Here is a 10,000-nt window from a genome sequence, read left to right on the forward strand (position 1 = left end):
TTATCTTTAGTCGTTTACATTAGTTACCACCAGGCCAGTGGAAAACCTCTCTCAGCGAATGTGTTATAGGACCATACTATGACGTGAACATTTGAAATATATATGAAAATATAATTTATGAACACAAACTTATAAATGAGAATCCTTTGTCTTTCGAAAAGTCGACACTAAAGATATTATTATGCTTCGACAATAGAAACAAAATTTATTTCACACAACCTGCTTTTGTACTTACGATCTTTTTCAAAAATTCATTCTCCTCGTGAATGGAAAATCGCTTATGAATGCGATAGTGCTGACAACCTTCCAACTGCAACCTGAAGGGTTCAATTTTCAATCCTAGATTTCGAACAATTGAAATATAATGATATCATAAATGTTTGTTTACAGGATAAGAACCCAACCCTTTGATATGCTTAACTCTGTTTATCTGTGACTCAAAAGGAGGATATTTGCAGAAATTTCTAGCCACTTATGACGACGTTCAACTGATCTGATATCTTGACTGCTTGCTTACAGGATATGAACCCAACCATATGAAAAATAACATAACTTGATTCTGTTTGGTTATCTGTAACTCATAAGGAATGTCTATGGAGGAATTTCTGGTCACTTACTGACAACGTTCAACTTTAATGATCTGTGGAAACTTGTCTGTGTTGAGGATGGCTTGAAGACGTCCATGCACGTTTCGAGCCCAGCCAGGCCTTATGTACTGAATGCGGCTCTCACACACGAAATGCCCTCCACTTCTGTAATCAAAATAAGCAAAAAAAAAAGCTGCGTTAGTAAACTAAGAATCTTTTCTTAATGGTGATTTTAGATTACCTGTCCTTGTTGTCCATGGAATTATGTACGGTTTTAGTATTCTGAATTTTTAACCCATTAGCATATCTCCTGAATCCCTAGTCCTTTTCTACTATTTCTGTTTTTATAAGTAAGCATAATTACATAAGCAAAGATAAACACAAATAATAAACAGAGTAATATTATCATAATCACACTATACCACACAGCATATTTATTTTTGATGTACGTAAGACAGAATGAGTGGAAGGGTGGTGAGGTAAATACAAAAAATCATTAAAGTTTTATTACAATAAAACTCCAACGATTTTTGGTATCTACCTCACCACCCTTCCACTAATATTAATTTTTTTGTTTATGAAATTGATATCTATAATTCAATCCTAATTGAAAAAAAAATGACAATGCAATTTGAAGCATATAATCAAAGGAAAACGATAGTAGTTATGAAATAAGAGTCGACATGGATTTGTCTCTTATATAGATATTTCTGTTGATTAGTTCTACAAGATGTTATTCATGTTCACTATGCCATATCTAGGCCCATCTTGATTTGTCTTCCAATGATCAACATAGAAAATATTTTCCTAATCAGTAGCGGATTTGCACACAAAAAAAGAACTATCAATATATATGATTACAAATAATAGAAAATTTATCAGAAATGTATTAAAATTGATGAGATTCTACATCTCATAAAAAAAGAATCGTAGTTAAAACTCCTAGATGTTTCAGCAAGTAAACTATTGTAACCAAACCTGCATAGGCTGTGGTAAGGAATTTGGCGTGATGCTATGTTTATATGTATGCATTGAAAATGATCAAATAAAATAAGATAAAATAAAAAACATGCATTAAAGAAAATATCTATAAACCATATAACAGTTGTGAACTCCGCCATTGCCGGTCCCAAGCCCGGATGAGAAAGGAGGAGGGTTGCTATGACAGGCCTAGCTAGCCGGTGGTGTAAAAAGTCTTCTGCTCGTGAAACACCACGACAAGCCTCGGAATCCATACGGCTTTTTGGTCAACGAAATCGGAAACGTAAAGGAAATTCGCATAAGACACTCCACAAAGTAAGACTTGTAACGATTAACATCGCAATATATAAAGACAAAGAAGAAGAAATTTTGAAGATGATGAATGAAAGAAAGATAGACATTATAGGAATGACAGAGACAAGACATTGGGGAAAAGATGAAAGAAGAGACATCGGAGGGAGATATACTTTAATGTACTGTGGATCAGAAGAGAGAGGGAGAAGGTACGGGGTAACTATGATAGTAGGACCAAGACTGACACAGTATATTCAAGAGGTAAAATTGACCAACGAAAGACTAATGAAGTGTACAATACGAACAAAAGGAAGAAAGTATATCAAGTGTATGCACCACAACAGGGATGTCCTGAAGAAGAAAAATAAAATTTCCTAGATCTTTTAGAGGAAGAATATGAGATTCTAGATGGCGATATAGGACTTTTGATTGGGTGATTTTAATGCTAGAGTAAGAAAGGAAAGAGAAGGAAATGAGAATATAATAGGGACATTTGAAAAAGAGACAAGAAACTCGGAAGGAGAAAAACTGACACACTACTGCATGAGAAACGGTTTGAAAATAATGAACGGCTTTTATCAACATAAAGAGGAACATAAATTCACTAGATATAGATGGAATCAAAATAGAGGACAGTTTGATCAAAAATAAATTATCGATTACATAATATGTTCAGACAGAAGAATTTTCACCAGGTCGGGTCAACCGGGTAGCTGCTTCAATTAGTGGTATGGCGAGTGGTTGTGTTACCGTGTTCATCGCCGATGAGGTACAATCTCTACCTAGTAGAATTGAAGCCTTGGAGGATGCTGTAAAGTGCCTTAAAGAGGAGATTCGAGTCCTCCTCTCGAAGGCCCAAAATACGGAGGACAAAACTAGCTATGAGCTTGGATGGAAAACGGCGAAAAAATAAGATGCGGAATAGTGGAAAAAGTCCTCACCAGCCCCGCTCGATTGCAAGAACTAATTTCAAGCACTAGCAAATCTGCAGGAAAAAGAAACAAATGAAATTCAAGAGAAGAAGGGAAGGGCAGACGCTGAATCCCTGCCCACAGGTAAGATTTTGGTTGTAGGAGACAGTCAAGTGAGGTATTTAGACGGCTTTCTGCGATGAAGATAGGAAACATAGAACGCAGGTGTGTTTCCCCGGCACGGGGACAGATGCTAGAGATAGGATTGAAGAGGGTTTAGTAAGGGAAGGTAAGGACCCTGTAGTTTGCTTAAGTGCCGGGGGCAATGATATAGGTAAGTTAGGGAGTGAGGAATTGTTTGCGCGGTTCCAGGATGCGCTAGACAAGATTAGAAATAGGGGAGGTGTTCCTGTTGTATGTGGAATCCTTTGGAGGCGTAGAGTTGGAGGCATGTGGCATTTCAGAGCTATTGCAATGAATTGTAGGAAATAAGATGGTAAAAAATTCAAACATCTCCAAATATCTTGGAAATGTAGTCACTAAGGAGGGTGGAAATAAAAGGGATATTTCAGAAAGAATAAATAAATAACATACGGTTCAGAAAGTTGGGTAATGAAAAAGTAGACAAAATCAGGATTCAGGCAGCGGAAATGAGACCATGAGGGAGGAAGGGGCCTTCCATGATAGAGCCGGATGGAGGAACATGTTGGGACCACTGACAGGCATAACTACTGGGAGCTGAAGTAAGAAGTAAGAAATAAGTAAGACTAACACAGTTGTGGATATATAAGCCTGTACATCTAAGCAACAAAGATGCCTGTATAAGCTCATATAGCAATACATTGATAATAATTCTTAGGGTACGTGAAGCTGAATAATCTCATTGATATTGTTAGAGAAAGTAAGCAAATAAGTTCATTGTCATATACCACCAGGACAAAGTAAGAAAAAGTTACAATATTTCCATTCTTTATTCCTCGGATGCACTTACCTATAACCATGGGTTCTGTTATCATAGTATACGAGGTCTTGGGGACTGACATGGTGGAGCTCCTTGTACATAAGAGTGATGTCGTTGTAAAAGCGATCAACAATCAAGTTCACCTTGTCTCTGTGAAACAGAAGATAGTGTTATCGGTTTTGAGAGGGACAGTGAGAAGATGTCACTGGGAAAATTGTTAAATCGAAGGAAGATATACGAAAGAAAGAATGGAGAAGGGGCAACTTCCCCTTCCCAACATCTCTCACTCTTTTGAACAGATATTTTTTAATATATACAAGCACCTGGCTGCGCCAGCCACGGCTGCGCCGCGGTTGTTTGGCCTGCGCCGCTGCACGCCCCTGGGCTACGCCCACGTTTTTTAAAAAGGGGGAAAATAAAAAACCTTAAAGTTAAGAATCTGTTTTATTTTCACACTGTAACATTTTTACAAACACGTAATTTTTTTTTTCGGAGACGGTGATTCGCCCTCGTCGTCGCTGCATCTCTTTTTTGTTTCAATAGTTTCATTACATTTTGTGGTCGATAAAGCCTTCTTTAGATCCTCAAGTATCTTCTTCCTGAAAAGCTCCAATTTTTTCGTGTAGTTTTTCTGAAACAGAATCATCTGTAGACTCCTTGCTGCTTTCATCGTCGAAGTCGGGCATGATCATCTTGACGGCTTCTTCTGTGATTTGGTAGGTCTCTTTTGGAATGTCAACCTTTCCAAGTTCTGGTTCTTCTTCTGCGAAAACCGAAAGTTCGTTTGTAGTAGATGTTGCTTCGGGTACGTCTTCTTCAGCACTGTTAAAAGAGTCATAAAAAAAAATTCTTTATATACACAGTTGCGAGCTTTCTTCATTTGAAAATCATCGTTTACCTTTTCGCAGCCAGTGTATACTATTAGCGAATCCCAACTGGTCACTCGTGAACACGCGACGTAAAGCTGTCCGTGCGCGAAGCAATTTGCCATACCCAAAAGAAGTCCACAGCGATCAAATGTTTGCCCCTGAGACTTGTTAACTGTCATAGCGTAGCTAAGTTTAACGGGAAATTGTTTGCGTTTGAATTGAACAGGGGTATCTGTAGCCTCCAATGTTATCCTCGGAATCAGAACTTGTTCTCCTCTGTAGCTTCCACCTAAAATCTTACCCACTATTGTGTTTTTCTGAAGATTTGTAACGATTATTCGAGTGCCATTACACAACTTGAGTGGAATTATATTCCTCATAATCATAAGAACACTACCAATTTTAACTTTTAACTCATGTAGAGGAAGCGATGGGGAATTCAGCGCATTATAGACGGATGTCTGAATGTCCATGTTATCTTCAACGGCGGTGTCCACGCTAATATACACCACCTCTCGTTCCTTCGATTTGTCATAGACCATTGCGTTTATCCTGTCGACTTACAAAGGATTACAAAGGATTACAAAGGCGGAGCATGCCGACAGGAAACCTTTTGATCCATATCTAGGTCGGATGCGAAAAAAAAATCATATTAATAATAAAATAATAAATAAAAACTATAATAATGTAAATAACAAATAAAATACACAAATAGATGCATAGGTATAGTTGAATAATAAACAAACAGGTAAATAGGAAATAATAATAAATTGACATATAAATAATAATAAATGAAAATCAGACAGACAAAAGATAACAAAACAAAAACAAATAATATAAGATAGATTATAATCATTACAGCATCTTACATAAATAGATGCATAGGTATAGTTGAATAATAAACAAACAGGTAAATAGTAAATGATAATAAATTGACATATAAATAATAATAAATGAAAATCAGACAGACAAAAGATAACAAAACAAAAACAAATAATATAAGATAAATTATAATCATTACAGCATTTTACTTAGGTATTTATCTAAATGATTCTTAAAGCTTCGAACTGAACTACATTACACTACCTGTGCAGGAAGTTTATTCCATTCATTAACTACACGGTTGGCAAAGTTGTTTCTACCCACTTCCAAATTGAATCTGTTTCCGGACAGTTTGAGACCATTGTTTCTTGTCTGATTCTCATTCAATGTGAAAATTTTGTCACTTTTGATGTTGTCAATTCCCTTTAAAATCTTAAAGACCTGTATCAAGTCATCTCTGAGTCTACGCTTTTTTAGGGAAAACAGATTCATGTATTTTAGTCAATTTTCGTATGATTTATTTTTGATATTTGGAATCAGTTTTGTGGATCGCCGTTGTACTTTTTCCAGTCTGTCAATGTCTTTAATGAGATTCGGTGACCATACGGAAATAGCATATTCCAAATCTGAACGAACTAACGATTTATATAGCTTGTTAATGAGTGATGGACTTTTGAAATCAAAAGATCGCGCAATCAGTCCTAGAATCTTATTTGCTTTCTCAGAGGCTGAAATACACTGCTTGGATGATTTGAGGTCGTTACTGATAATTACGCCGAGATCTTCTTCACTATCCACTTTTGTTAACGAATTTCCAAATAACTTGTAATCGTACTTACTGTTATTTTTACCTATGTGCATTACCTTGCATTTACTTGTGTTAAATTTCATTAGCCACTTTTCAGACAAATGCTGTAATTTATCTAAATCTTCTTGAATATGTAATTTGTTTGAGTGATCATTTGCCACTCCGCACAGTTTTGTATCATCAGCAAATTTGGAAACAGTAGATTTTAGTCCATGGTCTATATTATTTATATATACTATGAATAGAAGTGGCCCAAGAACGGAACCCTGAGGAACTCCACTTGTAACATTTTTCCATCCAGAAGTTTTCCATTTAAAACAACTCTCTGTTTTCGACCATTCAACCAATTACTAGTCCAACCTAATAGGCTACCACTTATTCCGTGTAAAGCTAATTTAGTAATTAGTCTTTCGTGTGGGACGGTATCAAAAGCTTTTGCAAAGTCTAGATATATTAAATCTATATTGTTTCTTTTGTCATAATTCGAGATACCTGTGTTGTAGAATTCGAGTAAGTTAGTCACGCAAGAACGTTTCCGTCTGAAACCATGCTGGCTATCATTTATCAAACGGTTACTTTCTAAATGATGTTCGATAGCATCTCTGATGATAGTTTCCATTATTTTTCCTACGATTGAAGTCAAACTTATAGGCCTATAGTTATTTGGTTTCTTTTTGTCACCTTTTTTGAATATGGGAGTAACGTTAGCTAGCTTCCATTCTCTTGGGACATCTCCGGATATGATGGATTTCTTGAAAATAATTTCTAATGGAACAACAATCTCATTTTTCATTTCCTTTAAGATTCTTGGATGCCAACCGTCAGGCCCTGGTGTTTTATTAACTTTGAGTTTGTATATACACCTTTTAATTTTTTCTTTTGTTATATTTACCGTAGTGAGTAAGTTTACCCTAGACTTTTCACAGGTTTCAGTTTGGAATTCACTTTGAGGTGTTTCGTTTACGAATACCGAGCTAAAATAATTGTTTAAGATATTACACATTCCTTCATTTGAATATTCAAGTTGACAGTCAGCAATTAATAGTGGACCAATGTGATTCCTAACAAACTTCGTCGTTTGTAGGAGAAATAAGGGCCCGTTTCTCAAAATATAAAGCGTTTAAGTGGTTATCTTCTATGTTATCGTCCACTTTTTCCACTAACTCTTCACGGGTATTAACCATGATTCCGAATTTTTCAGGAAACTGAATAGGTCCGCTTTCTCCTGTACCTAGTGACAATAGATTTTTCGCAAAAGACTTATTTTCGTCATCGTTAGATTTCAACCTAACATTCTCTGTCAATTCTAATTTTGTTAGACCACCCCAAAGATAACTGGATTTGATATAGTGTTCGAGTTCTTCAGTTTTTCCGCCACCTCGTATGACTGGGAGAATTTGTCGGAAGTCTCCTGCACAAACAAAAACTATCCCTCCCATGAACCTATAATTTTCTAAAACATCTCTGAGAGTAATGTCAAGAGAAGTGAGCGTATTCTTGTTTGCCATCACTACCTCATCCCAAACTATAAGAGATGTCATCCGCAGAAGCTTTTGCGAGCTAAGAATTCTTCTTGATTCCGCAGGTACGAATTTCATTGTATTCCATTAGGGGGATCTTAAACATATTATTTGCAGTTCTACCCCCATGTAAAACTGTGGCAGCTATACCCGAGGAAGCTACAGCTAAAGCTATTTTTCCTTGGGAACGAACAGAATCTAGCAAAATGTTTAAAACGAAAGATTTTCCCGTGCCGCCAGGAGCACTTATAAAAACTCCGTTATTCTTATAGGAATTGCTATTTTCAACACGGGACATTACAACATCATAACAGTGCCTTTGCTTGTCGTTTAAAAGTGTAATTTTGTTCTTCACTTCTGCGTGTAGCTTCTCTTTATTATAAGACCTTTCCCTACATATAACGTTAGTTGTCTTTTCACCGTCTCTTGAAGGTGGAAGTCCATACTGGGTAATTGTTCCGCCTCCACAATTCCATACGTGTTCTTGGATGTCATCTAAGGTGTCCAAATAGATTTCATCGTTGTATTCTGTTAATTTATGGTAGTGTAAAAAGTCACTGGCAAACAAATCTTTGATTTTTTCTCAGATTCCTGACTGATCTTCGAGGTGCGAAAACAGCAACATGCTTGCATACGTTTCTCTTAGTTGTTTTCGGTCGTTTGTGTGATTGATGATTTCCATAATCGTACTTTTCCACGTTTCTTCATCACTCAGAAGACCCATTGCTTTGGCAGCTTCCCTGTACGTCGCGTATACTTGTCCTTCAACAATTCTGAGATCTTGAAATGACTTAGAGCCTCGCTTATGTGTCAAAAGAAGTCTCAAATAAAATAATTCAACTGTTTTAGTTGTTACTGCTCGAATGCGTCCAAGAGAAGATTTATTCAATTTCCGTTCGACCCACTTTGAGGTCTTTTTGTCATAAAGAAAATGATTAGGCGCCTCGTGGTAGTAAAGATTCGCCGAAAACTCGTTGCTTGAACACAATTTGAAAATTGATGTAAGCTGAGTATCCTTATTGGTCTTTTTCTTGATTTCTTCCTCTGAAGCCCTTTCAGAATAAAACACTTCGTTTTCGCCTTCCAAGTGTAAATCGAGAACTGATACAGCGGGATAGCTTTTATGGATAATAAACTTGAATATCTTCCAAGTTGCTTCATTAGAGTTTACGTATCTTGCTTCTTGATCATTTTTAACTTCGTTCACAACCTCGTTCTCAGCAGATTTTGAAAACAATATGCGATCGCAACCTTTGTTTACGTATTTTGTAACGTAGGCGATACATTTAATAGAGTTTGAACATTCAACGTTGATATGAGCATCATATTTCAGACACAGATACGGGTTATATGGCACAACCCACAAATTGTCCACGATAACCTTTTCACCCTTAATTTTCTTATATAAATAATGTCCACCTTCACCCACGGATCTTCTTTTATATAGAGGATAACCGTTATTCCCAAATAGAAGTTCTCCTCTACACGGTTTTGGAAATCCTTTACCGCATGTCTGCCCAGAGCTTTTTTTCCCCTGACAACACATATTTGACTCGTCAAAATCTTTACAGGGTCCGTGAATCATACATTTTGTTACGATTTCATACAGTCTAGGTTCTTTGGTTTTGTTGGGAATTTCTGCTGATATTATCTTTTCTACCATTTCCACGACTACCCGCTGTTCCATCCATAAAAGAATATGGACATGAGGGAGACCTCTTTTTTACCACTCGACGCTGTAAAGATGTGTTTTAACGCGCCCGAAAATATGTTTTTTTCGTTAGATCATACATGAGAGCGTCAACTTTCAACTTAAAAATTCGACTAACCAAATCAGGACGATCACATGGCTGGGTGAAAATAGACCCAGTTTGTTCCATCGCGATACGAAGTTCGTCCCATTGAGGATTCATCGTAAAAGTGATAAAAAAAAATCCGGGGAACCATAATAAGTAACAAACGCAAGCGCATCTTGTTGGCGTTGCTTCATGTATCTTGGCCCTCCGACAAATGTTGCTGGTATGATTATCCGTTGACCGGCGTGTTGTGCTTCCTCTCCTCGTAAAACATCGGCACGTTCCTTTCGAATTTCTTTTTGGTTGTCTTCAATAAAAGACAATTTGTAGGATTCGACTTTTACGTAATTATCAACTGTAAATTGTTGGAAAAGCCTTTGACATTTAGTTAGGTAGTTGAAGACCCCTTCTCTTTCCATATACAACGACGAATAATACATAGAAGGAGTTA

General features: G+C 36.7%; 1 protein-coding gene across 2 annotated transcripts in view; it reads right to left on the reverse strand.

Moving 5' to 3' along the window:
• LOC143033725 (neurotrophin 1-like) overlaps positions 1–10,000 on the reverse strand; it is a 139,181-nt gene that overhangs the window by 5,918 nt on the left and 123,263 nt on the right. For both annotated transcript variants that reach the window (XM_076199209.1, XM_076199208.1), the window contains 2 exons: positions 3,765–3,884; positions 618–752 (listed from right to left, as the gene is read on the reverse strand). In XM_076199209.1, coding sequence (XP_076055324.1) covers positions 618–752; positions 3,765–3,884 — 255 coding nt within the window. The remainder of the gene's footprint in view (positions 1–617; positions 753–3,764; positions 3,885–10,000) is intronic.

The sequence above is a fragment of the Oratosquilla oratoria genome, chromosome 16 (genome assembly GCF_046742065.1).
Source record: "Oratosquilla oratoria isolate Oo_2021 chromosome 16, ASM4674206v1, whole genome shotgun sequence".
Classification (NCBI taxonomy): domain Eukaryota; kingdom Metazoa; phylum Arthropoda; class Malacostraca; order Stomatopoda; family Squillidae; genus Oratosquilla; species Oratosquilla oratoria.